General features: G+C 50.2%; 1 protein-coding gene across 5 annotated transcripts; it reads right to left on the bottom strand.

Moving 5' to 3' along the window:
* Positions 1–118: 118 nt before the first annotated feature.
* Positions 119–27,443, bottom strand: LOC122552280 (prostaglandin E2 receptor EP1 subtype-like). Of its 5 annotated transcripts, none has more exons than XM_043694973.2 (3): positions 27,261–27,443; positions 7,204–8,110; positions 119–3,620 (listed from the first exon to the last, which is right to left on the bottom strand). In XM_043694973.2, the coding sequence occupies exons 2-3, from the start codon at positions 8,059–8,061 to the stop codon at positions 3,375–3,377; spliced, it is 1,104 nt and encodes a 367-aa protein (XP_043550908.1). In that variant the 5' UTR covers positions 8,062–8,110; positions 27,261–27,443; the 3' UTR covers positions 119–3,374. The 5 variants fall into 5 exon arrangements, with proteins under 5 accessions (XP_043550908.1, XP_043550910.1, XP_087839302.1 ...); XM_043694975.2 differs by having other exon boundaries at positions 7,204–8,107; XM_087983176.1 differs by having other exon boundaries at positions 7,204–8,107; positions 27,174–27,278.
* Between the last annotated feature and the right edge of the window lie 344 nt (positions 27,444–27,787).

The following is a 27,787-nucleotide window of genomic DNA, read 5'->3' as shown; positions in this document are numbered from 1 at the left end:
TCTGTGCTCTGCCTTCCTCCCTCAAGCTCCCCCTCCACTCTGCTCACTACACCACCTCCCCTCCCTCTTTCCTGTCCCACACAGTCATGTCCATGTCAACATTCAGTGCAAAACTCTGTACGAACATCAATTTTTATTCAATCACATCAAAAGCACTGACTGTAAAGACCACGATACAAAAATACATGGTTCAAAAGTTACAATAATTCTTAAATACAATCATTTAATATTCATACTTTTAAAATTCTCTCAGCTGAGCTATTCTCTGCATTCCTGAAGATTACCACAAAAATAAACAGTACGGATATCTCAGCAAATAATAAAACATAATCTTCATTGAAGTGCCTCTTGCAAAGTAAAGTGCAATTCATCAAGGAGTTTATTGCCAACAGTTACTGTAGCTTAAGACTTAACCCCTTCAGATTGTGCCATAGCCTTGCCTGGCAATGAGTTCTGGATTTTTCTAGAAAGTGGTCAGTGCATTTACTCTTAGCGATATTATTTTGGATTATACCTAGCCCCATCCCAAAAGACTATACCTGCCTCTACCTGTTCCTCCACTTCACATAGCTCCAAGCGACAAAATCAGTGTCATCTTGGGAAAGGGAGGGAAGAAAGGGTTTGATAGCCCCTTTTCATGGCCCTCGGTGCACGGCTCACAGCGGCAGGGACCCAGGTTCGATTCCAGCCTCGGGTGACTATGTGGAGTTTGCACATTCTCCCCGTGTCTGTACGGGTTTCCTCCCACAGTCCAGAGATGTGCAGGTTAGGGTGGATTGGCTGCACTAAATTACCCCAGGGATGTGTAGGCTAGGTGGATTAGCCATGGGGAAATGCAGGGTTAACTCGGAGGGTTGGTGTGGGCTGAATGGCCTGTTTTCCCTACTGGCCTGAGCAAGACCCCACAAGCAGTGATGTGAATAATGCTGGCTGATTGGTTCTTGCTGTTGCTGGCTGGGAATATTGGACAGGATTCCTGTTCCTTTTTGAACTAGAGCCATAGGATCGTGTGTGTGTGTGTGTGTCCCACCCGAAGACCACACTCCTTCAGCAGCACACAGAGAGTGTCCACCTGGATCTGCTGAGCCTTCGGGTTCTGGGAGGTTACTGCAGGTCAGGATGACTGCTACGTGCCGGGAAGGGATGGTACTGTTAACCGTCAATGGTCCTTGTGGAATGAACTCTTTCACTACCAGAGGCACAGGGGGCTTGTGTGAGGCTCGAGCATTTGTATCGACCACGCAAAGCCCAGAACGAGGCTGTTTAGCCGGTCTGGTCTTGGCGTTTGACATTCCTCCTTCACCCTCGCACCTCTCTCCAGCTTCCCCATAGCTCAGTTGGCTGGACGGCCGGCTTGTGATACCAACAGGGGTGGGTTCGATTCCTGCCTTGGGTGGAGATCACTCCCTATGAGAGAAATCTCCCTCTCAAATCCACCTGGGGAGGTGGGGGAATGACTCCTCTGGTTAAACTCACCACCAGTTGTCCACCTCTCTCTCACTACTGAGACACTATATTGACTTTTAATGGAGTATATACAGCTTAACCCCTTCCCAGATCCCTCTTCTCCCCATGCTCTGTGTGAAGAGGTTACTACTGAATGGGGTTTTGCAGGAACAGTGTCCATTGATGGTTTCAGACCAACCCAGACTAAGCCCGTTTGGGGACCGTTTGCTCAGGGGTACGTTTAGTACAACACAAAACGAAACAGGGTCGGAGAGTGGGGCGCTGGAAAAGCACAGCCGGTCGAGCAGCATCCGAGGATCAGGAGAGTCAACATTTCAGGCATAAGCCCTTCATCAGGAATGAGGCTTATGGGCCATGGGGGGCTGAGAGATAAATAGGAGGGTGGGTTGAGGCTGGGGGAAGAAGGTAGCTGGAAATGGGATAGGCAAAGGGAGGTGGGGGGGGGGGGGGGGGTGGCTGGTGATGATGATAGGTCAGAGCAGATAGGTGGGAAGGAAGATGGACAGGTCAAGAGGGCGTTGCAGAGTTGGGAGGGTGGGACTGGGATAAGGTTAAGGGGAGGGAGATGGGGACTGGGGTGGGGGCCCGCTACCAGAGAGATGGGGACACATTATAGGAGGTTGGAATGAAAACAAAATGTCATAGGAATGCCTCTTTTCTATGAGCATCCAGACAAGAACCCAGAGATGCCCCACCAGGGAGCAGCAAAGCTCAGGACCTACCAATGACGAAAAGGCAGCATTCTGACAAAAAACAAACTGCAAGCAACCACAGTAAACTCCCAAACAATGAAAGGAAATTGGCTTGATCAGCGCATCAGTGTCATGCAGGCAGTCAGTGTGACTCACACCACAGCACGAGAGGTTGGTTCCAAATCTTCTAATGTTGGAGATTTCTACAGCAGCCAGCCATTGGTCTGACAGTCTCCAGGCATGCAGGCAAGATGAGGGAAAGCTTTGGTCACACAACTGCACAATTGCAACATCAAACACCGATGACAGGCACACAGCAGACAGGAAGGACTCTCCCTGGCATTGTAATCACTTGGTAATAGTTTGCTGCTGTTGGGTGCTCTAACACTCCACCGCAGAGTTCCCCATCCCCTTTTCCCTACTCCGAGAGAGCAGGGCAGTTCTGCCCAAGTCAGATATTCCCTGAACTTCCTCCCCCACCCCGCCGAAGTGAAAGAGGGAGGATGGTGTTGGCGATGGAGCTGCCAACAAACTGCATTCCCCTCCCCACAATGCCCCAACAAATCCAAGGAGTCAACTTTTCACCCAGAGAAGGACCTCTGGCCAACCACAAACCAGCACTCTCAGCCGAATGAACAGTAACCAAAGCAATTCTGGACTCTCCACCCATGAGCTCCCAGTAGAGCCTAATGTGCGCTTGACCATCGCATGGAGGGCTCTTTGGGGTCATAGTGCCCATGACCTTTGCCCACCCTGCCTGTTACCAGGTCACACCCGCCCTCCTCAAATCTCATTTGACCCCAAAGCAATGTTCTCGTTGATTCTCCAGTGTTGGTTGGAAGAGATGGCTTGACCACGCCCTTGGTCAGTCAGTTTGTGCACATTCTTGAGAATAGCACTGGATCTAATCTTCTGGAACTCCAGGTATGTTTGATCCATTTTCAGACTGAACGTCTCTATCCACAGGGCATGGTGATTGGAATCATATCCCAATGGGTTCGAATGACCAACAGATTTCTACTGGGACATTAACAGACAGCAACTCTAGAGGACCCCAAGTGAGCGAAAGTCTTTTCTCAAGATATCAGCTTCCTCCAGTGCCAGCTGAAGCAGCCTGATGTTCCTCTCAGGGTGGCTTGGGGGGGTGAGGGGGGGCGGGGGGGGGAGTCTCATCATCAACGTCTTCGGTTTCCCATCTTCCTCAGGTGACCCCGTTCAGTATTTGTTGATGACGCTGCGTTCCGAACTCTGAAAGGAGCTGATCTCCCAGCGGTCAAACTTGCTCTTATTGAAGTCCGTCTTGCTTACAAGCATGGTGTAAAGTTTCCTCAAGACCGCCCGCCGGAGCAGGATGTACACCCAGGGATCCAGGATCTGATTCCAGGATGCCATCCGCACGCCGAGGAAGCTCAACCAGGAGAGCTCCTTGACAGTCTGGATGCTGTTCAGGCCGACAGTCACCTGGGAGGTCAAACAAAGTGAACACTTTACCAAACAGCGAAGGGAGATACATTAGCCGTACGGCCATTCAGCCCATCTTGCCAGTGTTGGTGCTACCCAAGGGCATCCTCCTCCCAGCCTCTCGGAGATATTCAAAACCAAAACGGCTGCCATTTCATACAGCAGCCTGTACATTGTTCTGCTGTGATAAGGAAGCCACCACATCAAACAAAACTCTTCAGGGCTTCTAACGATGAAAATAAACAAAACTTAATCCAGTTTCTCTTCACAGCATGGAATCAGACCCTTCGGTCCAACCAGCCCATGCTGACCCTAATCCCAAATTAAACAAGTCCCACCTGCCTGCTCCTGACCCATATCCCTCCAAACCTTTCTCAGTCATGGACTTATCCAAATGGCTTTGAAATGTTTAACTGTACCCACATTCAGCACTTTCTTCGGAACGTGGATCCATACATGAACCACCCTCTCAAAATCAAAACTGGCCCCTTATGTCCCGTTTAAGTCTTTCCCCTCGCCTTGGAAACATGCCCCAGTTTTGAACTCCCCCCACACTAGGCAAAAGACCTTGGTCATTCACCTTACCTCTGCCCCTCATGATTTTAGAAACCTCAATAAGGTCACCCCTCAGTCTCCAACACTCCAGGGAAAAGAGTCCCAGTGTTTCCAGTCTGTTTTTATATCTCAACATCCTGGTAAATTTTTCCAGAACCCTCTCTCACTTTAATAATATCCTTCCTGTAACAGGGTGACCAGAACTGGACACAGTATTGCAGAAGAGACCTCACTAATATCCTGTACAACCTCAGTGTAACATCCCAACTCCTACACTCAGAGTGAACAATGGAGGCAAGCGTGCTAAACACCTTCTTAGCCCACCCTGGCAACTGTGACAAACTTCAACGTGTTATGTATCTGAGTCAGGAGGTCTCTGTTACATAACTTCCCGATATTAAACTCAGCTTTAACTTCCCCCTTCAGTCACCTCCTCTAGCTCCTACGCCCCCTCTCTATCTCTGTAATCCCCTACACCCCCTCCCTATCCCTGTCCCCTCCTCCAGCTCCTACACCCTCTCCCTATCTCTGTCCCCTTCTCCAGCCCCCACACCCCCTCCCTACCTCTGTCCCCTCCTCCACCCCCTCCCTATCTCTGTCCCCAACTCCCGCCCATCCAACACCTCCCTATCTCTGTCCTCTCCTCCACCACCTCCACCCCCTCCCTATCTCTGTCCCCTCCTCCATCCCCTCCCTATCTCTGTCCCCTCCTCCAGCCCCCACACCCCCTCCCTATCGGTAACCCCCTCCAGCCCCAAAACCCCCTCCCTATCTCTGTAACCACCTCCAGCTCCCACACCCCCTCCTTATCTCTGACCCCTCCTCCAGCCCCTCCACCCCCTCCATATCACTGTCCCCTCCTCAAGCCCCTCCAATCCTCCCCATCTCTGACCCCTCCACCAGCCCCTACACCTCCTCCCTATCTCTGACACCTCCTCCAGCCCCTCCCTATCTCAGTCCTTCCTCAAGCCCCTCCACCCCCTCCCTATCTCTATTTCCTCCTCCAGCCTCTACACCCCCTCCCTACCTCTGTCACCTCCTCCAGCCCCCACACCACCTCCCTATCTCTGTCCCCTCCTCCAGCCCCCACACCACCTCCCTCTCTCTGTCCCCTCCTCCAGCCCCCACACCACCTCCCTATCTCTGTCCCCTCCTCCAGCCCCCACACCACCTCCCTATCTCTGTCCCCTCCTCCAGCCCCCACACCACCTCCCTCTCTCTGTCCCCTCCTCCAGCCCCCACACCCCCTCCCTATCTCTGTCCCCTCCTCCAGCCCCTCCACTCCCTCCCTATCTCTGTCCCCTCCTCCAGCCTCTCCACCCCCTCCCTATCTCTGTCCCCTCCTCCAGCCTCTCCACCCCCTCCCTATCTCTGTCCCCTCCTCCACCCCCTCCCTATCTCTATCTCCTCCTCCAGCCCCCACACCACCTCCCTATCTCTGTCCCCTCCTCCAGCCCCCACACCCTCTCCTTATCTCTGACGCCTCCTCCAGCCCCCACACCCCCTCCCTATATCTGTAATCCTCTCCAGCCCCCAAACCCTCCCTATCTCTGTAACTTCCTCCAGCCCCCACACCCCCTTCCTATCTCTGTAACCTCCTCCAGCCCCTACACCCCCTCCCTATATCTGTAATCCTCTCCAGCCCCCAAACCCTCCCTATCTCTGTCACCTCCTCCAGCCCCTGCATCCCCTCCCTATCTCTGTCACCTCCTCCAGCCCCCGCACCACTTCCCTATCTCTGTCCCCTCTTCCAGCCCCCACACCCCCTCCCTATCTCTGTAATCCCCTCCAGCCCCTACACCCCCTCCCTATCTCTGTCCACTCCTCCAGCCCCTACACCCCCTCCCTATCTCGGTCCCCTCCTCCAGCCCCCACACCCTCTCCCTATCTCTGTCCCCTCCTCCAGCCCCCACACCCCCTCCCTATCTCTGTCCCCTCCTCCAGCCCCCACACCCCCTCCCTATCTCTGTCTCCTCCTCCAGCCCCCACACCCCCTCCCTATCTCTGCCACCTCCTCCAGCCCCCACACCCCCTCCCTATCTCTGTCCCCTCCTCCAGCCCCCACACCCCCTCCCTATCTCTGTCCCCTCCTCCAGCCCCCGCACACCGTCCCTATCTCTGTAACCTCCTCCAGCCCCCGCAACTCCTCCCTATCTCTGTCCCCTCCTCCAGCCCCTGCACACCCTCCCTATCTCTGTCCTCTCCTCCAGCCACCACACCCCCTCCCTATCTCTGTCACCCCCTCCAGCCCCTACACCTCCTCCCTATCTCTGTCACCCCCTCCAGCCCCTACACCCCCTCCCTATCTCTGTCACCCCCTCCAGCCTCTACACCCCTCCCTATCTCTGTCAGCCCCTCCAGCCCCTGCACCCCCTCTCTATCTCTGTCCCCTCCTCCAGCCCCCGCACACCCTCCCTATCTCTGTCACCTCCTCCAGCCCCCTTCCCTATCTCTGTCCCCTCCTCCAGCCCCCACACCCCCTCCCTATCTCTGTCATCCCCTCCAGCCCCTACACCCCCTCCCTATCTCTGTCACCCCCTCCAACCCCTACACCCTCTCCCTATCTCTGTAATCCCCTCCAGCCCCTACACCCCTCCCTATCTCTGTAACCTCCTCCAGCCGCCGCAACCCCTCCCTATCTCTGTCACCTCCCCAGCCTCTACATCCCCTCCCTATTTCTGTAACCTCCTCCAGCCCCTACACTCCCTCCCTATCTCTGTCCCCTCCTCCAGCCCCCACACCCCCTCCCTATCTCTGTCATCCCCTCCAGCCCCTACACCCCCTCCCTATCTCTGTAACCCCCTCCAGCCCGTACACCCCCTCCCTATCTCTGTAACCCCCTCCAGCCCCTACACTCCCTCCCTATCTCTGTCCCCTCCTCCAGCCCCTCCACCCCCTCCTTATCTCTGTCCCCTCCTCCAGCCCAGACCCTGAGCTCTGGAATTCTGTCGCTTATCCTCACCACCACCACCTGCCCTCCCCTGCCCTCCCCACTGATGACATGCTGCACTGTAATGCCAATACCCACCAGAAGAGGGCTCCAGCAGATGCAGGACACCATCATGATCCCAATTAATTGGATGACCATTTCGATGTCGTGGGATTTTGCTCTGCGGTTACAATTCTGCTTCTTAATCCTGGCCTGGATGAGGGTCACTCCACTGATAGTGTTGCAGACCAGTGAGAGCAACAGGGCCAACACTCCCAGGAGACAGAAGAGCAGGGCAAAGGCATCCTCTGTCCAGTGCTGGGCAGGGCCTCGCAGGCGGATGAAACACCAGGTCCTTGGGCACTGGATGCCATATCGGCCGAAGTTCAGGATGGGCAGGAAAGCGACGAACCCGGCCGTCAGCCAAAGGCAGAGCACGGCCAGCTTACTCCTGGTGGGGGTCACCACGGCTGAGTGGAGCAGGGGCTTGGTGACGCCTACACACCTCTCGATCGCCATGATGCAGCCCAGGAAGAGCGGGCACAGGCCAAAGAACACCAAGGAGCCGCCCAGGAACTGGCACATGGGCCCAGCGCTGACGATGTTCTCAGAGTAGAGCCGCAGGACCAGTGCGCCAGGGATGACATGCCCGACAAAATCAGTCAGCACCAGGCTGCTGGCGAAGAGCAGGAAAGTGGCCTTGGAACGCCTGCGGAACCGGGCGTAGGATTTGATGAGGATGACGAGGGCGATGATGTTGGACAAGGCGCCCAGAGTCATTGAGAAGCTGGGAATAGCGACAGCCATGGACGAGTTGGTAGGCTTCCATGGACACAGTACAGGGTTGGTGTTGTTCTGGGATAGGCTACTGTGAAGGAGGCTGCTGTTGGCCGGGGAGCTGCTGTTGCCATTAACAAAGCCTTGATAGAGCACTGTCATGTTCCCATATTGAGCCATTATCTATCTCCTCATGTCCATAGCCAATACAAATCCATTGATGCACCTACTGAGGGAAAAGAAAATTGATACATTATAATATCAACACAAATTCTTTATTACAGTACATACATTTTATGTAACATTATATTAACATAGCATTAATATAAATAAACTGGAAGGTTCAGAGGAGATTTACCAGGATGTTGCTGGGTATAGAGGGTTTGAGTTATAAGAGGAGGCTGGGACATTTTTCACAGGAGCGTAGGAGGCTGAGGGGTGACCTTATAGAGGTTTATAAAATCGTGAGGGGGATAGATACAGTGAATGGCAGGTATCTGTTCCCTAGGGTAGGGGAATTACAAGACTGGGGGGCATATTTTTAAAGAGAGGAGAGAGATTTACGAAAGACATGGGGGCAACTTTTAAAACAGAGGGTGGTCCATGCATGGAATGAACTTCCAGAGGAAGTGCAAACGTGGGTCAAGTTATAAAGGGATAAGTTCATGAACAGGAAAGGTTTGGAGGGATATGGGCCTAGAGCAGGCAGGAGGGACTCGTTTAGTTTGGGACTGGTTGGAATGAAGGGTCTGTTTTTGTGCTGTATGACTCCATAAAGGGTTAAGTTAATTTTTACAAGACAAAGACACCGAACAACAACATCCAGAAAGTTGTTCGCTTAAGGGCCAACTGTCAACAATCGCTTAGACTTTGAAAAGTTTTTCAGAGCAATGCAATAAAATGTGATGTCTAACAGGAGTTGAGAAATCAGGTCTGTGGCGTTGAGAGCTTCACTCTGAGCCAGTTCCACGTCATTTCACCTCAATCCCTCCTCAGGTAGCACATTCGAGAGATTTCATTCTCCGACCTCAATCTAGTCCGATATTCCTGAGGGAGTGCTACACAGTTAGAGGAGCTGACTCTCCCTCTCCGATCCCCACCCCATTGGGCGGCACGGTGGCACAGTGGTTAGCACTGCTGCCTCACAGCGCCAGAGACCCGGGTTCAGTTCCCGCCTCAGGCGACTGACTGTGTGGAGTTTGCACATTCCCCCCGTGTCTGCGTGGGTTTCCTCCGGGTGCTCCGGTTTCCTTCCACAGTCCAAAAATGTGCAGGTTAGGTGAACTGGCCATGCTAAATTGCCTGTAGATTTAGGTGAAGGGGTAAATGTAGGGGAATGGGTCTGGGTGGGTTGCGGGTCGGCAGGTCCTTTGGCCTGTTACAGGCCAAAGGACCTGTTTCCACACTGTAAGTAATCTAACTTCTTCCCTTTTTTTCTTAAACATTCACAGGATGTGGGCATCGCTAGCTAGTACATTTATTGCCCCATCCCTAATTGCCCCAGAGGGCAGCTAGGAGTCAACCACATTGCTGTGGGTCTGGAGTCACATGCAGGTCAGACCAGGTAAGGATGGAAGATTTCCTTCCCAAAAGGACATTAGTGAGCCAGAAGGGGTTTTACAATAGTCAACGGTAGCTTTCTGTTTGGTCAATATTAGGTTTCAATTCCAGATTTATTTAACTCAATTTCAAGTTTCAGCTGCTGTGGTGAGATTTGAACCCGATTACTTCACGTTCCTGGGGTTCATGGCCAGCTATATAACCACTGTGCTACCATTCTCTCACTGTCCCCGTTGCACTGAGCTAGCCTGAGAAACTGCGGACTGGTCTCAATACAGCCAGGTTCCAGAAAGAAAACATAAACTGCACATGATCCGAAATCTGCAGGTGATTTGTAAGAGTGAGCGCGTGAGTGTGTGTGTCTGAGGGGAGTGTGTGCACGCGTGATGGAGGATTGTTTGTGTAAGGCCTGTGTGTGTGTGTGTGTGTGTGTGCGAAGTGACCCTTTCACCCGAGGTTTTAGTCTTGGAAACTGGCCATGCATTTGTGTTTTACCAACTGTTTTCCTGTTACTCACTAACAGAAGGGGATTATACTCTTAAATATAACTTTTCCAGTTTACAAGTAGCCGCTGGGGAGAGTTCTCTGGGCAGGAGATTCGTGTCAACACTAACCTTTAATTAGTTTCTCTCGTGTGGCTATAGATAACTATAAAACTCTGTTTGAAGTGATGGGAAGACACAGCTGTGATGGATATACTCTGGAACGTAACCAGAGTTTCACTCCCTTCCGGGATTTGAGGTAAAAGTTGATGAGCAGAGAGATCTGGGAGTTCAGGTCCATTGTACCCCGAAGGTGGCTGCACAGGTGGATAGAGTGGTCAGGAAGGCATATGCTCTGCTCGTCTTCATCGGACAGGGCATTTAGTATAAGAGCTGGCAGGTCATGTTAAAATTGTACATGACGTTGGTTCGGCCACATTTAGAACACTGTGTACAGTTCTGGTCGCCACATTACCAAAAGGATATGGATGCTTTGGAGAGGGTGCAGAGAGATTTTATGAGGATGTTGCCTGGTATGGAGGGTGCTAGCTATGAAGAAGCTGAGTAGGTTAGGATCGTTTTCATTATATAAAAAAAGATGGGGGTGGTGGGGGGGGGGGGAACCTAACTGAGGTCTACAAAATCATGAAGGGTATGGACAGGATAGATACTTTATACAGAGGGTGGTGGGTGTCTGGAACACGTTGCCAGCAGAGGTGGCAGAGGCAGGCACGGTAGATTCATTTAAAGTGCATCTGGACAGATACACGGGTAGGTGTGGAGCAGAGGGATACAGATCCTTAGGAATTGGGCGACAGGCTTAGACAGTGGATTTGGATCGGCTCAGGCTTGGAAGGCCAAAGGGCCTGTTCCTGGGCTCTAAAGTTTCCTTGTTTGTTCTATAACTGTCCCCTTAAACACATTGCTGGTGTCGACTTCACAGGGGGAAGTGTGTCCCAGATTCTCCCGCTCTGTGTAGGAGTGGTGTCCCCATGTATCTGCTGCCCTTGCCCATTTGGACGGGAGCGGTCGTGGGGTTTGGAATGCTGCCTAGGGGAAACTGTGATGCCTCCCTGACCCGAATAGCTGGCTGTGTTGAGAGTCGAAGGTTTGGGGTGAAAGTGACCCGCGGGGATGCGGGGAGCGACTTGGTGGCTGAGCCTGTGATGAAGACAGGATACAGCTGGAAAGCAGCGAAGAGAAAAAAAAACACCATCTACATGAATGAGCCGTCAGATTGGAGTTCCTGTGTGTGGTACACAAGTTCCCAGCCCAGCCATACTGTAATTCCAACTCATCGCCACTGGGAGGCAGCATGGACTGGGATGGGTCATCAAGCTCCTGGGTCTAACTATTCCCTGGCAGCGTCTATACACCATGTTTATGGAGCACTCACACTCCCAGACTATAAGGAACCTGCCTTGCCAGTGACACCCCCTCTCAATAGAAGGAAAAGGCCTGCTTCAGTCAGCCTGAGCCAGCTCATTTCAACCACTTGAACGTTTACTTTTCTGAACGCAGGGTCACTGGGTGAGGTGGAGCCGTGCTGGACAGACTGAGGCTTGAGTGGTGGGTGATGTTGTTTCACGATCCTACAGCAGTGATTTTTTAAAAAAACTCATTCACTGGATCAGGCGTTACTGGCTGGGCCCAGCATTTATTGCCCAGAGGGCAGTTAAGGGTCAACCACATTGCTGTGGGTCTGGAGTCACATGTGGGTAAGGATGGCTGTTTCCTTCCCTGAAGGACATAGTGAATCAAATGGGCTTTCCCCCCTCACCCCCCCCCCCCCCCCATCAACAATGGATTCATGGTCATCATTAGACTCTTAATCCCAGACTTAGAGTGGGTTAACTGTCAGTTAACTGTTGGTGTGCAAAGAAATATCCACAGGACCAGCAATGGTTTCAAGTTTAACTCAACTGTACCTTCTATGAAGATTTTATTGACTGGGGGTTTAAGTCCCCCTGTGCACTATCTTTTAGTGATGAGGGGTGGCACAGTGGTTAGCACTGCTGCCTCACAATACCAGGGACCTGGGTTTGATTCCAGCCTCAGGCGACTGTGTGGAGTTTACACATTCTCCTTATGTCTGCGTGGGTTTCCTCCCACAGTCCAAAGACGTGGAGTTTAGGGTGGATTGGCCATTCTAAATTGTCCAGTGTCCAGGGATGTGCAGGCTAGGTGGGTTAGCCATTAGAAATGCAGGGTTACAGGGGGTTGGATGCTCTTCAGACGGACAGTATGAACTCGATGGGCCAAATGGCCTGCTCCCACACTGTAGGGATTGTAATTAGAAGAAAGGAGGTGGCCATTCGGCCCCTTGAGAATTTTCCATCGATGAGATCTGCATCCTCTCCAAAAGGCATTCAATACAGTGCTAGACAGCAGAGATCAGAGGCAAGTGATAACTGATGGGTTAAAGGGGTTAGTAGCAACAATATTGGTACACATTTCCTGAGGGAGAGGAAACAGATTAATAGTTAATAAGTATTGGTCGGGCTGGATGAAAGCTTTTAGTGGAATTCTCCAGGGATCGCTAATGGGATTTATATATTCCTGAAATCCATTAATAATCTCGGTCCAGTGCACTGGGGATAATTTCAAACTTTGTTGCTTAAGATCATTGTAATCACTGCCAAATTCCAAAGGTGCCCTGCTGGAGGGGGCAGGTGGGTGGTAGGTGAACTTCAATGTTGGGTAGTGTGTGAGGTGATGCATTTTACTGCGAGGAACATGGGCAGACTTTGGGAGGCAACCATTCTAAAGGGGGTGCAGGGACAGAGGGACCTGGGTGTGGATACAAAAGTAAGTGATCACAAGTTCCAGGACAGACAGAAAGAGTTGCTAAAATTAACTAGAGCAGCTTAGAGTACAGAGCAGGGAGTTACAATTAACTTACACGGAACACTAGCTAGCTCTCTACTGGAAGATTGTATAGTTTAGATAGGATGTGAACACATTGTAGGAGAGGTTTATGACAATAATTCTGGGAATGAGAAACTTCAGGTATTAGGGAAAATTGGAGAGGAGGGAAGGCGAAGAGGAGATGTGATAGCGATGTTCAAAGTCAGAGGCTTTTGGGCAAAGTAGAGGGGGGGGGGGGGGGAGAAGAACATGTTCTTTCTTGGAAAAGGATTGAGAGTCAGAGCACACAATTTGACAGTAATTTGTAAAAGGAACCCCAAACGTTAAATGAGGAAAAGAAATGTTTTCACACAGCGAGTGGTTAGGGAGTGGAATGCACCGTGGTGGAGGTAGGTTCAGCTGAGGCCTTCAAAAGCTCATTGGGTGGTTGTTTAAACTGAAACAAAACACAGGGTTTTGGGGAAAGAGAAGGAGTTGGCACTAAGTTAAAATGCTTCGAGACTGAATGCAGACATGATGCTTTCTATCGGAATTGGAACAGCTCACCTAATCATGATCTTAACTTCAAATTCCTTACTATTTCCGAAGACTTCTGACTGACTTACAGCTAAAATCCTGTCTAACTCAACTGCCAATAACACCTCAAACCTGTCCACCCATGTACTTTTGGAGTTCTGCGCTGAGCCCCACCACAGTATGCAAGGTTTTGGATCAGCTGTGAACTCAGACGTTGTCCCCTGCACGCTGCTTTCTGGCATAAATTTCCAAATATTAGCAACAACATTATTCTGACCCTCAAAGTGCTCTCCCCCCAGTCTTATCTCCACGAAGGGGAAACATCGTCTCAGAATCCAGCCTGTCAACTCCCCTCAGGAAGGTACACACCCCAAGAAGATCGCCACTCACTCTAAGTGCCAAGACACACTTGTCTGTCCACCTTTTCCTCATGAGATAAACCCCTTTGTGGCAGGGATCAGTCAAGTGAACCATCTCTGAACTGCTTCCAACGTTAAACATGCAAAGTAGTAAGCCATTCTGCCCACAGTATTTGCCCCAGCCCTTTGAAAGAGCTAACCCATTCACTAAGGCATACAAGGGTTTGGACCAGGTGCTGGAAGGTGGGGTTAGAAGAGGTAGGTGGCTGTTTTTGACCAGTGCAGCACTGAAGGGCCAAAGGGACTTTAGATCTGCCGCAGACCTCTGGCTGTGACAATGTTACACACAACACACACGCCGACTGGCCATAGACCAGCAAAGTATTGCTTTTTGGTACAGTTATTGAACCTTCTGGCACCACTTTTCAGAAAACCCATTGCTAGTCAGAAACTAAAAATTGTCCTGATCACTCTGGTGTTTTTATTAATCTCCTGAAAACACTGTCCATTAGTTAAGACACTCATGCCCCCCCCCCTCCCCCACTTTACTGGAAACAGATCCCCTTTATTGACTCTCTGCATCCACTCCATTTAACACACGAGTACCTACTCCTGGTTATTTTATCTGTTTAAATGTTGACATTCATATGCCAGAGCAGGTTAAAAATGGAAACACTGAGCTCAGTCCAGTGTTGGCTTTCCTGTTGATCTGAGCAGGAGATTGCAATGTTGCTGACTTCAGGAAATAGCTGTGACATCCGTCAATCTCCCAGGACAGGACGTTAGTGAGGCCTCCTCTGGAGTACCAAGTCCATTTCTGGCCGCCCCGTTATAGAAAGATTATTATTGAGCTGCAGAGGGTTCAGAAGAGATTTACCAGGACCTTGCTAGGAATGGAAGGTTTGAGCTAAAAAGGAGAGGCAGGGACTATTTTCCACTGGAGAGTAGGAGGTTGAGGGGCGACCCGATAGAAATTTATAAAATAATGAGATCTACAGATAGAGTTAGTGGCAGTTGTCTTTTCCCTAGGATGGGAAATTTCGAGACTAAGGGGCATATTTTTAAACAGGTGAGAGGAGAGGAATTTTAAAAAGACATGAGGCAAATTCCTCCCTCCTCTCTTCACCACCCCCCCCCCCCCCCCCCACCCCCACCCCGTGAGGAAGTGGTGGACATGGGTATAATTACAATGTTTAAAAGACATTTGGATGGATACATGAGTAGAACATAGAACAGTACAGGCCCTTCGGCCCACGATGTTGTGCTGAGCATTTATCTCAATCTAAGGTCAACCTAACCTACTCACCCCTCAATTTACTGCCGTCCATGTGCTTGTCCAGCAGTCGCTTAAGTGTCCCTAATGTCTCCAGCTCTACCACCACCGGCTGGCAGTGCATTCCATGCACCCACCACTCTCTGCATAAAGAACCTACCTCTGACATCTCCCCTCTACCTCTCTCCAATCACCTCACAATAATGACCCCTCATGACAGCCATTTCTGCCCTAGGGAAAATCTCTGGCTATCTATGCCTCTCATTACCCCGTACACCCCAACCAAGTCACCTCCCTTCCTTCTCTCCAGTGTGAAAAACCAGAGCTCACTCAACCTCTCTTCATAAGGTATGCTCTCTAATCCAGGTCGCATTCTGGGAAATCTCCTCTGCACCCTCTCTAAAGCATCTACATCCTTCCCATAATGAGGTGACTAGAACTGGACACAATATTCCAAGTGTGATTTCACCAGGGACTTGTAGAGCTGCAGCAAAACCTCACGGCTCTTAAACTCAATCCCCCTGTTAATGAGGCCAAAACACCATATGCCTTCTTAACCATATAAACTTGGGTGCCAATTTTGAGGGATCTATGTACATGGACCCCAAGATCCCACTGTTCCTTCACATTTCCAAGAATCCTGTCTTTAACCCTGTATTCAGCATTCCAATTTGACCAGGTTGACCTCCATCTGCCACTTCTCAGCTCAGCTCTGCATCGTGTCAATGACATATTGCAGCCTATAATAACCCTCGACATGGTCTACAACACCACCGACCTTTTTGTGTCATCGGCAAACTTACTAACCCGCCTTCCACTTCCTCATCCAAGTCATTTACAAACACTACAAAGAGCAGAGGCCCAAGAACAGATCCCTGCAGGACACCACTGGTCACCGAGCTCCAGTCGGAATACTTTACATCATCTACCACTCGCTGTCTTCTTTTGGCCAGCCAATTCCGTACCCAGATAGCCATATTTCCCTGTATCCCAATCCTAACTTTCTGAATGAGCCTACCATGGGGAACCTTATCAAATACCTTACTGAAATCCACTGACACCACATCCACTGCTCAACCTTCATCAATAAGGCTTGGGAGGGATGACCTGCCCCTCACAAAGCCATGCTGACTATCTTTAATCAAACTATGTTTTTCCAAATAGTCATACATCCTATCTCTCAGAATCCTTTCCTTACCACAGACGTAATAGAATAGAAACAGAATCCCTAGAGTGTCGAAACAGGCCCTTTGGCCCAAGTCCACACCAACCCTCTGAAGGGTAACCCACCCAGACCCACTCCCCTACCCTAATATCCTACATTACCCCTGACTAATGCACCTACACACCCTGGAACACTACGGGCAATTTAGCATGGCCAATTCACCCTAACCTGCGCATCTTTGGACCAGTAAGACTGACTGGTCTGTAATTCCCAGGGATTTCCCTATTCCCTTTCTTGAACAGCAGAACATTTGCCTCCCTCGAATCAGCTGGTACTACTCCCGTGGAGAGGGAGGATGCAAAGATCATCGCCAGAGGCACAGCAATCTCATTCCTCGCTTCCCGTAGTAACCTCAGATATCTCAGTCCGACCATCTATCTTGATTCTTCAGCATTTTCAGCACATCCACTTCCTTAATATCAATCGTTCAGGCCTATTAACCTGGTTCATGGTGTCTTCACTATTAACAAGGTCTCTCTCTAGTGAATGCTGAAGCAAAAAACTCATTTAGGGCCTCCCCTACCTCTTCATAGTTCCCTCCACCATCCCTGATAGACCCTACCCTCTCTGACCATTTTCTTATTCCTCACCTACGTGAAGAACGCCTTTGGGTTTTCTCTAATCCTTCCCACCAAGGCTTTCTCGTGCCCCTCCTAGCTGTCCTCAGTCCACTTTTGAAGTTCTTTCCTAGCTATCCTGCAATCCTCTAAAGCTGTGCCAGATCTTTGCCTCATTAATCTTAAGTAAGCTTCCTTCTTTCTCTTGAAGAGAAGCCCCTCTTGTCTTGTCATCCAAGGCTCCTTCACTTTACCATTCCTTGCCTGTCTCAGTGGGACAAAGTTATCCAACACTCACAACAAGCGCTCCTTCAACAGCCTCCACATTTCTGTGGTGCCTTTCCTGTAAAACAGTTGTCCCCAATTTATACTCCACAGCTCCTGTCTAATCGCAGTATAATTTCCCCTCCCCCAATTAAATAGCTTCCCACACTGTCTACTGCTATCCCTCTCCATGACAATGGTAAAGGTGAGGTGGTTGTGGTCACTGTCACCGAAATGCCCTCCCATCGAGAGATCTGACACCTGACCTGGTTCATTGCCTAGCACCAAATCCAATATGGCCCCCCCCCCAGTCAGCCTATCGACATATTGAGTCAGGAATCCCTCCTGGAAAAACTTGACAAAAAACTGCCTCCATCCAGAACATCTGCACTAAGGAGGTTCCAATCAATATTGGGGAACTCGTGACAATAACTCTGTTACATCTGCACCTCACCAAGATCTTTTATCCAATCTGTCCTTCCATCTTTCTGCTGCTATTGGGGCGTCTATAGAAAGATTCGGTGACTGTTCCTTTCCTGTTACTGACGTCCACTCTTCCTCAACAACCTTCTTTTCTGCAGCTGTGATGCCATCCCCCTCCACTTTCACTCCCCTCATTGTTTTTAAAAGACCTAAACCCTGAAACATCCGGCAACTGTTCCTACCCCAGTGAAATCCATGTCTCCATTATGGCCACAGCATCGTATTTCCAAGTACTGATCCATGGTGTAAGTTCATCTCTTATTCCTGACACTCCTTGCATTGAAACAGACACTCTAACCCATCAACTGTGTATCCTTCCTGCCAGACTCTCTGCGTTCTATTTCTGTCCGTTCACCAATTACCCTCTCCTCTGATCTGTAGCTCGGATTCCCATCCCCCTGCCAAACTAATTTAAACCCTCCCGAAGAGCTCTAGCAAATCTCCCATTCAGGACACTAGTGCCCCTCCAGTTTAAGTACAACCTGTCCTTCATGTACAGGTCCCACCTTCCCCAGACGGTACCCCAATGATCTATGTATCTGAAGCCCTCCCTCCTGCACCAGCCCTGTTAGCCACGTGTTTAGCTGCAGTCGCTCCCTGTTCCTCACCTCACTCGCACGTGGTACCAGTAGCAATCCTGAGATTACTACTCTGCTTATCCCTGATACTCCCTGAAATCACTTGTTAGACCTTCATCCTTTTGCAGACTACGCCAATGGTGCCAATGTGCACCATGACTTCTGGCTGCTCACCCTCCCCCCTTCAGCATCTTGTAGACTCAGAGACATCCCGGACCCTGGCACCTGGGAGGCAACATAGCTTCCGGGAATCCCATCCAAGACCACCCATCTAACTACTGACTCTCCTACCACTAGCACTTTTCTATTCTCCCCCCACTTCCCTTCAGAGTCACAACAGGAAAGGTTTGGAGGGATACGGGCCAGGAGCTGGCAGGTGGGACTGGTTTAGTTTGGGATTAGGGTCAGCATGGACTGGATGGACCGAAGGGTCTGTATCTGTGCTGTATGACTCTATGACTTCCCTGCGCCACCAGAGGCTAACACTCCTGATGGAGCAACGCTGAAGGAGTGCTGCACTGTCACAAGGGGCTGTCTTTCAAATGGAAGATTAAACCAAGGCACTATCTCGGAGGCAGATGGTGTTATTTGTAAAAGAAGGGGGGAGGGGGGAATTCTCTCACCAATGTCCTGGCCAATATTTATCCTGAAATCAACATTTAAAAACAGATTATCGGATCATTCATTGCCTTGCTGCTTGTACAAGTTTTTGCTATATTACCCACTTTACTAGGGAATCAATTAGCTGGAGACTGGTTTGTGATGCAGAGAGATGTTGATAATAGGAAGGGTTTAGAGGGATATGGGTCAGATGCTGGCAGATGGGACAAGGTCAGATTGGCATGCCGGGTCAGCATGGACAAGTTGGACCAAAGGGTCAGTTTCCATGCGGTACATCTCGATGACTAACTCCGGGTTCAAATCCCACACTAGCTGAGGTAACCACAAAAGACTCCCTTTCACAACCTCAATCCTCAGGTTGAACTACCACCAATCATCTCTCTGTTGAGTGGGACAATGGTGCCTTTACGTGATCTACGTTACCAGTAACCTGTGACTGGACTGATCACAATGACCATGACGAAATACTCTAGAAGCTTGACACCACCCAGGACCAAGCAGTCACCTGACTGGCACCACATCCCCAAGCATCCACTCCCTCCAGCACCAACACTCAGTGGCTGCGGTGTCTACTGTCTACAAGATGCACAGCAATAAATGGGAAGCTCCTTTCACAGCACTTTCCAAACCCACGATCTCTACTTTCTTGAAGGACGAGGAAAGCAGGAACAGGGGAAAACCACTCCTGGAAAATTTGCCCCATGTCTTTCTTTTTAAAAAAAATCTCTCTCCTTTCCCCTGCAGGCCAATCCTCATTCTAAGTTGCACCAATCTCCTGGAGTTTTTTAGATTAGATTCCCTACAGTGTGGGAACAGACTCTTCGGCCCACCAAGCCCACACCAACCCTTTGAAGAGTAACCCACCCAGTTCCATTTCCCTCTGAATGATGTACCTAACACTGCGGACAATTTAGCATGGCCAATCCACCATAACCTGCACATCTTTGGACTGCACCCGGAGGAAACCCACGCAGATACGGGGAGAACGTGCAAACTCCACACAGACAGTCACCCGAGGCTGGAATTGAACCTGGGACCCTGGTGGTGTGAGGGAGCAGTGCTAACCACTGAGCCACCATGAAGATAACATGCTGTGGTTAAAGGGGAACCAATAGATGTTCAATTTCCAGATTTCCAAAAGGCACTTGGTAAGATACCACATTGAAAACTATTGCAGCAAAAAAAACACAGCTCTGCAATTGATATAACATTTTCTGGATATACACACTGAATGAATGACTGCCAAGTTTACTAATGACACAGAGATAGGTCAGAAAGTAAATTGTGACGAGCACACAAGGACATTACAAAAAGATATTGACAATTTCTTGATCTTGAATAGTGCACCTCCTGCTTAGCTATAACCCTGCAACCCTCGCTCTGTCTGGGCACCCATGGTCTGTGTGTCCTTGTTTGTTATGATCTGCCTGCACTGCTCACAAAACTGAACGTTTCACTGTACTCAGGTACACGTGACAACAATAAATCAAACCAAATGGATGGAGCACGCACGGAAAAATGTATTTTAGCAGGAAAAAAATGTAACTACCTACTTCAGCAGAAAGAATAAAACGTAGTGTATTATTTAAATACTGTAAGGGGAGATTGCTGAGCTTTGAGATGCAGCGGGACCTCAAACAGTTTCAAATGCAGTTCCAGCCAATAATAATTTAATGGAATTTTATCATTCATTCATCAGGAAAAGAATGGAATCCAGGAATAAGGAGGTTATTCCTATTAACTTCCAATTAAACCTGTTGGACTATAACCTGGTGTTGTGTGATTTTTTTTAAACTTTGTCCACCCCAGTCCAACACCGGCATCTCCAAATTATTGAGGGAGATATTATTAGATAGGAAGCCGTTCATAAAAGACCTTTTCCCAGCTATCATTACTCTGAGGAAGGGTCACTGGACCTGAAACGTTAACTCTGATTTCTCTCCACAGATGCTGACAGACCTGCGGAGCTTTTCCAACTATTTCTGTTTTTGTTCCTGATTTACAGCATCCACAGTTCTCTACTGGTTTTTATTTAGTATTTAACTCACTACGACATTTCTTCTAGGCATGTCCACCTTAAAGTAGTTCTGCTCCTCTGTCTCCGACAGGATTTCTGTACATAAAGCAACATTTTCCCAGCTACTATCAGTTCTGAAGGAGGGTCACTCAACCCGAAATGTTAACTGTGATTTCTTCCCACGGACGCTGCCAGACTTGCTGAGCTTTTCCAACAAATTTCTGACTTTGTTCATAAAAGCTGTTTCTTGACTCAAACCTGGAATCAAACGGGTACCTTATGAGGAAAGAGTGGACAGGCCAGGCCTGTATCCATTGGAGGCAGGGTGTCTTGTTTGAAACAGATAAGATCCTGAGGGGTCCTGACCAGGTGAATATGGACAGGATGCTTCCTGCTATCGGAGAGTCTGGAATTAGGGGTCACTGTTTAATAATCGAAGGTTGGCCAATTAAAACAGAGATGAGGCAAAAGGCTTTCTCTCAGAAAGTGATGAATGTTGGGAAGTCTGTTCCTGAAAGTATTGGTGAAAGTGGGATTCTCCCAATATGTTTAAGGCAGAGATAGATGGATTCTTGTTAAGCTTGGGGGGGGGCGGTGAAAGGCTATCAGGGATAGGCCGTGAGGCAGGTTTGAGGTTACACCAGAATACTTCATGGTCCTACTGAACGGTATAGCAGGGCCAAAGCACTAAATGGCCCGATCCTGTTCTTGATTCCGAAGTTTGTATGCTCATATGATCATTCCTTCATTGTTGCTGGGTCAAAAATCCTGGAATTCCCTCCCTAAGCACTTGCGGGTGTCCCTATACCCCCTGGACTTCAGCAGTTCACAAACTCAGCTCACCACCACCTTCTGAGGGGCAACTAGGGATGGTCAGTCAGCTCACTGTGGATCATGAAGGAAACTCAAGTTGCACAGTGGCTGAATTAGGCAGCTCAGAGGTTTCTCTCTCTCTAGAAAAGATTTTCCTGAGCCTCATTTTCCCCTCTCTTTTCCTGCTGATTGTATGGATCCATTAAAAGGATCCTGACGTGTGTGTGCGTGCCTATTTCGGAGTGTGCATGTGTCGGTTTCTCTGTGCGTATAGCTGTGAGTGTGTCTGTTTCTCTGTGCGTATAGCTGTGAGTGTGTCTGTTTCTCTGTGCATATAGCTGTGAGTGTGTCTGTTTCTCTGTGCGTATAGCTGTGAGTGTGTCTGTTTCTCTGTGCGTATAGCTGTGAGTGTGTCTGTTTCTCTGTGCGTATAGCTGTGAGTGTGTCTGTTTCTCTGTGCATATAGCTGTGAGTGTGTCTGTTTCTCTGTGCATATAGCTGTGAGTGTGTCTGTTTCTCTGTGCATATAGCTGTGAGTGTGTCTGTTTCTCTGTGCGTATAGCTGTGAGTGTGTCTGTTTCTCTGTGCGTATAGCTGTGAGTGTGTCTGTTTCTCTGTGCATATAGCTGTGAGTGTGTCTGTTTCTCTGTGCGTATAGCTGTGAGTGTGTCTGCTTCTCTGTGCGTATAGCTGTGAGTGTGTCTGCTTCTCTGTGCGTATAGCTGTGAGTGTGTCTGCTTCTCTGTGCATATAGCTGTGAGTGTGTCTGCTTCTCTGTGCATATAGCTGTGAGTGTGTCTGCTTCTCTGTGCGTATAGCTGTGAGTGTGTCTGCTTCTCTGTGCATATAGCTGTGAGTGTGTCTGCTTCTCTGTGCGGATAGCTGTGTGTGTCTGCTTCTCTGTGCATATAGCTGAGTGTGTCTGCTTCTCTGTGCGTATAGCTGTGAGTGTGTCTGCTTCTCTGTGCATATAGCTGAGTGTGTCTGCTTCTCTGTGCGTATAGCTGTGAGTGTGTCTGCTTCTCTGTGCGTATAGCTGTGAGTGTGTCTGCTTCTCTGTGCATATAGCTGAGTGTGTCTGCTTCTCTGTGCGTATAGCTGTGAGTGTGTCTGCTTCTCTGTGCGTATAGCTGTGAGTGTGTCTGCTTCTCTGTGCGTATAGCTGTGAGTGTGTCTGCTTCTCTGTGCGTATAGCTGTGAGTGTGTCTGCTTCTCTGTGCGTATAGCTGTGAGTGTGTCTGCTTCTCTGTGCGTATAGCTGTGAGTGTGTCTGCTTCTCTGTGCGTATAGCTGTGAGTGTGTCTGCTTCTCTGTGCGTATAGCTGAGTGTGTCTGCTTCTCTGTGCGTATAGCTGTGAGTGTGTCTGTTTCTCTGTGCATATAGCTGTGAGTGTGTCTGCTTCTCTGTGCGTATAGCTGTGAGTGTGTCTGCTTCTCTGTGTGCCTGTATGCGTTTCTGCACATGTCTCCGAGTGTGTCAGTGGGTGTATGCATGGGTTCCCATACCCTGTCTGTATGTGTCTCTCTCTCTGCGTCGATCAGTATGTGTCTCTCTGAATGTGTGTCTGCATCTACCAGCATGTGTGTGTGTCTCGGAGTGCGCGCCAATTTCCCTGCCCTGTCTGTTTAGCTTTTTTTTTGCCATTCACTCCCTTTGCACTTCATCGCTTCAGGTTGTTTACTCTGCTCTGTGTACTTGGCCAGTTTTTGTAAACTTCACTTGATATTCTTCTGCATTTCTTTGGTCTTTCCGCCATCTCAGTTTCTTTCATTTGTTCATTCATTCTATTCTGTTTCCCTGACACTCTTTACAAAGTTGTCTTTATTTCCTTTCTGTCCATACCCTTCCCTCTGTGAAGACCTTTGTCTCTCTCTCTCTCTCAGAATATTTTCCTAAACCTTACTTCCCTTTTTTTCCTGCTGATTGTATTGATCCATTAAAAGGCTGAGCCTTAGAATGGATCCAACGCAGATAAACAAATCTGTAGCTGCTTCCAATACTTGGGACCATTTAACGGTTAGTAAGATAACAACAGCACTGGAACTTCATTTATATAGCACCTCAAATGTCATGAACAATCCAGAGGCACTTCACAGCAACACAGAAACAGAGCGCAGCACATAAGGAGACAGTGATTGAAAACTTGTTGAAAGAGGGTTTGAGAAGTGTCCTTAAAAAGGAGGAAAGTGAGGCAGGGGGGGTGGAGGAGTGTAGGGAGGGAATGCCAGCATTTGAAATTCATGCACGGGCAGTAATAATGGAGAGATTAAAGCAAGGGGATGCTAAAAAAGGGGCCAGAGTTAGAAAAGTGAAGATATTTCAGAGGGCTGTGGGGCCAGAGGAGATTATAAAGGGGACAGGGGGTGGGGTGGGGGAGGGAGCAAGAAGGCCATGCAGGAGTTCAAACACAAGAGTGAAGGTGTTAACAAAAACAAACTGCTGGAAAAGCAATGGAATGTTTAGGGAGCTTATCACTTCCTCTCTCAACATTCACTCAGTTTGTAAATCCTTCCAACTGCATGCACTTTGGGGCTTGCTTTGAGAAATGAATTTGATGAAAGTGTGAACATTGAGAGATTGTCTGACCAAGGGCCAAATAAATCAGCGAGGGGCTGGGGGGGGAAGAGGAGGAAAGGGGAGTAAGTGTGTTTACACAGGGACAGCAGAGTTTTATCATGCTCACGGGGTGCACTTCAGATTCAATAGAATCAAACTTTCACCCAGTGGCCTGTCAACGGGAGGAGGATTACACCCTTCCATCCCCCCCCCCCCCTCCCCTCCATCAAAAAGATGCAGATTACAGACCCAACGCTAAATCAGTTAGTACAGACAAGCACATACTCTGTACTTTCACCCCACGCCTTTTGGGGTGTGGAAAACTCCCCTGGTCTCTCTCACCAGCAAATTGCTGGGTTTGACGCCTCTGGCGGTGAAGGAGCCCCACCACCTCCCCCACAGGCAGGCAGCTGTAACTGCAGCGTGACTGTTGACATTGGGATTTTCTGCTTTGACGGTGGGCGCAGATTTGAGCACAGCTCACCAGGATGAAAGCGAATTCTGCGGACAGCAAGCACAGTTCACCGTGGGGGGGCGGGGGGGGGGAAGGTTTGTCAGATCCAAAACAGTCATGGATCAGCAGAAGGAACTTGCATTCATGTAGCACCGAATTCCTACATTCCACAATTAAATACCTTTTCAAGGGTCGTGCCCTGTTGTGACATAGGGAAGGTGATTGTCATGCAGCAAGATTCCACAAACAACAAACTATTTCAAACAGTGTGTCTCAGTCTGTCAGCTTTTGTTCTTGTAGAATCTTACATCATGACATGTAAAACTGCAACTTCACACATTCAACAACTTGATAATCCGGTTCAAGTGAGAATTGTTGGCAAGGACACCAGGAAACTAGTTAAAAATCATACAACAACCACCTGATGAAGGAGCAGCGCTCCGAAAGCTAGTGCTTCCAAATAAACCTGTTGGACTCTAAGTTGGTGCGGTGTGATTTTTAAACTCTGCCCACCCCAGCCCAACACCGGCTCCTCCACATCATGACCAGGAAACGAGGGAGCTGCTTTCCTTCAGGATCACCCTGAAGGATTTTTCTCCCTCTGCCTGAGAGGCTGGACACCGGCTTTGGTCGGGACAGCAGCCTCTGACAGCTCAGCACTGCCTGAGCTCTCAATCTCTCGCAAACAAACAAAGACAAAAACACAGCAATTGCTGGAAAAGCTCAGCAGGTCTGGCAGCACCCGTGGAGAGAGAAAGCACAGTTAATGTTTCGGGTCGAGAGACCCTTCCATACAATGAAGTCTCTGAGCCTGGAGGAGGTGTTCAGTTCTCTGGAGTGAGAGGATTCTGGAGCTGCAGGTCTTTGGAGGGAGGTGGGCTGTGTGGGGAGGTGCGGGAGGGTTTGTGGGGAGGGGGTGGGGAGGTGGGCTGTGTGGGGAGGTGCGGGAGGGTTTGTGGGGAGGGGGTGGGGAGGTGGGCTGTGTGGGGAGGTGCAGGAGGGTTTGTGGGGAGGGGGTGGGGAGGTGGGCTGTGTGGGGAGGTGCGGGAGGGTTTGTGGGGAGGGGGTGGGGAGGTGGGCTGTGTGGGGAGGTGCGGGAGGGTTTGTGGGGAGGGGGTGGGGAGGTGAGCTGTGTGGGGAGGTGCAGGAGGGTTTGTGGGGAGGGGGTGGGGAGGTGGGCTGTGTGGGGAGGTGCAGGAGGGTTTGTGGGGAGGGGGTGGGGAGGTGGGCTGTGTGGGGAGGTGCGGGAGGGTTTGTGGGGAGGGGGTGGGGAGGTGGGCTGTGTGGGGAGGTGCGGGACGGTTTGTGGGGAGGGGGTGGGGAGGTGAGCTGTGTGGGGAGGTGCGGGACGGTTTGTGGGGAGGGGGTGGGGAGGTGGGCTGTATGGGGAGGTGGGCTGTATGGGGGAGAAGAGGTTTACTGTGTGGGGGGGGGAAGAGGTGGGCTGTGTGGGGAGGTGCAGGACGGTTTGTGGGGAGGGGGTGGGGAGGTGGGCTGTGTGGGGAGGGTGGGAAGAGGTGGGCTGTATGGGGGGGAAGAGGTGGGCTGTGTGGGGGGGGGTGGGAAGAGGTGGGCTGTATGGGGAGGTGGGCTGTATGGGGGAGAAGAGGTTGGCTGTGTGGGGGGGGAAGAGGTGGGCTGTGTGGGGAAGTGCAGGAGGGTTTGTGTGGGGGGTGGTCTGTGTGGGGAGGGGCAGGAGGGTTTGTGTGTGGGGGGGGTGGGCTTGTGAAGAGGGGAAGGAGGGTTTGTGGGGTTTGTGGGGTGGGGGGTGAGCACCACCCACTGAACTATGAACAGAGAGCTGACCTGGTTTTAGTGAACGTGAGCGGGAAGGAGTCACATACAGTAATGGCAGCTCCTATTTTCGCTAGTCTGCCTGTTCCCAATCTCCCCCCTCCCCAACCCCACACCACTCTTTTCCCATCGCCTGTCAAACCCTAGAAGGTACAAATCCGATTGAAAGGATCGCTTTGGGGGTCACCTTCAGGATCACAACGACCCACTGTAGAGAGCAGAAGACTCTCCCTCATCTCCCTGTGTCAGAAATCTTGGGAATCCTCTGTCACTGACACAGGAGTCCCCTTTTATTTACTCCAGCTCCTGTATCTAAACCACCTACCTTTAACCCTCCTGTTCCAATGCCCTGTTGGCAGCTGCGGCTGCAGAGATGCCTGTTCCTAAACTCTTTCCCAAACCCACAAAGCCAGACCTTTAGAAAGAATCCCCCCCCCCCCCCAACTGTCCTGGGTTGGAGCCTGAGAACACCTAACTGGTGTGCCCAGAGAGTGGGCAGTGGACTCTCTCTATGCTCACAGTGCTGTTGAGAGAGGGGGTTAGTTAGCAACTCGATCCTAGAGGAGATGGGGAAAGAGTGGGGGGGGAGGAGGGGGGGTAAGGGAGGGGAAACTGGGAGCAGTTCCTACCTGAGGGACAATTGCAGAGCGTCCAGACTGCAGGGTTGTGGGGTGCTGACCACATTGACAACTGTACCTCCCTCACTCTGACACACACACACACACACACACTGCGGTCTACAGTCCGAAAACGCAAGCTGGAAAATAACAGAGGAACTCTCTCTCTCTCTCTCTCTGTTTGTGGTTTCCTTTGCAAACCGAACACGCGAAAACTTCTGAGGGAGGCAGGTTGGCAATCGAAACGAACTCGCCTCCCTTCCAAGTTGCCACCAGATGCATCAAAGAGGCCTGCGAGGGACCACCACAATGTCTAGCATCGCTGGGAAATCTTCACCCACCAGTTCACTAGCCAGTCCACAGGCTCAGCCTTTCCTTCATCTGGGCTCCTTGAATCAGCGTGTCCACAGGGGAACAGTCCTGACTTTGACTCTCTCTCTCTCTCTCTCTGTGTCCTCCTATATAACTAAATACTGCCTCTGCTCCCAGCCAATAGGATCTCAGATTGCAGTCAGGACTGAAATATTGCAACCACGTACATCAACAAAGCTTCCAGTTTGACTTGATTCCCAGCTCGAGTGAGTAGAGCCACTTTCACATGGGCAAAGGAAAAGGTTCCTGTCTCCCCAAACTTCTATTCAGTCCCTGCCTCTCTCACACTGCGGGCTGCCTGGTCACTAGGAAAACTCTCTGGTTTTAATCAGCTGGTGTTGTGTAAGTGTGCTCCACTTCCCAACATCTGGAGGAGCCAGAGCTAATGGGTCAGGGGACAATCCCGGGCCTTTCCCAACTCTCTCTCGCTGGGCTGAGGTAGTGCCAATAGCATGTGCTGGGAAACACAGTGAGGAGAGACATACCCTGGCTGTGG

Source organism: Chiloscyllium plagiosum, unplaced genomic scaffold (genome assembly GCF_037043375.1).
Source record: "Chiloscyllium plagiosum isolate Xiang-an unplaced genomic scaffold, Cpla_swu_hap1 HiC_scaffold_45, whole genome shotgun sequence".
NCBI lineage: Eukaryota > Metazoa > Chordata > Chondrichthyes > Orectolobiformes > Hemiscylliidae > Chiloscyllium > Chiloscyllium plagiosum.
The sequence above is the reverse complement of the archived record's forward strand: the minus strand, read 5'-3'. Positions and strand labels throughout refer to the sequence as shown.

Bases quoted from the DNA above. Each gene is read 5' to 3' on its own strand.
- LOC122552280 (XM_043694973.2), bottom strand. From the start codon at position 8,061: ATGGCTCAATATGGGAACATGACAGTGCTCTATCAAGGCTTTGTTAAT. The intron at 3,621-7,203 runs GTGGGTATTGGC...TTGACCTCCCAG, and splicing joins TCTGCTGGAGCCCTCTTCTG to GTGACTGTCGGCCTGAACAG.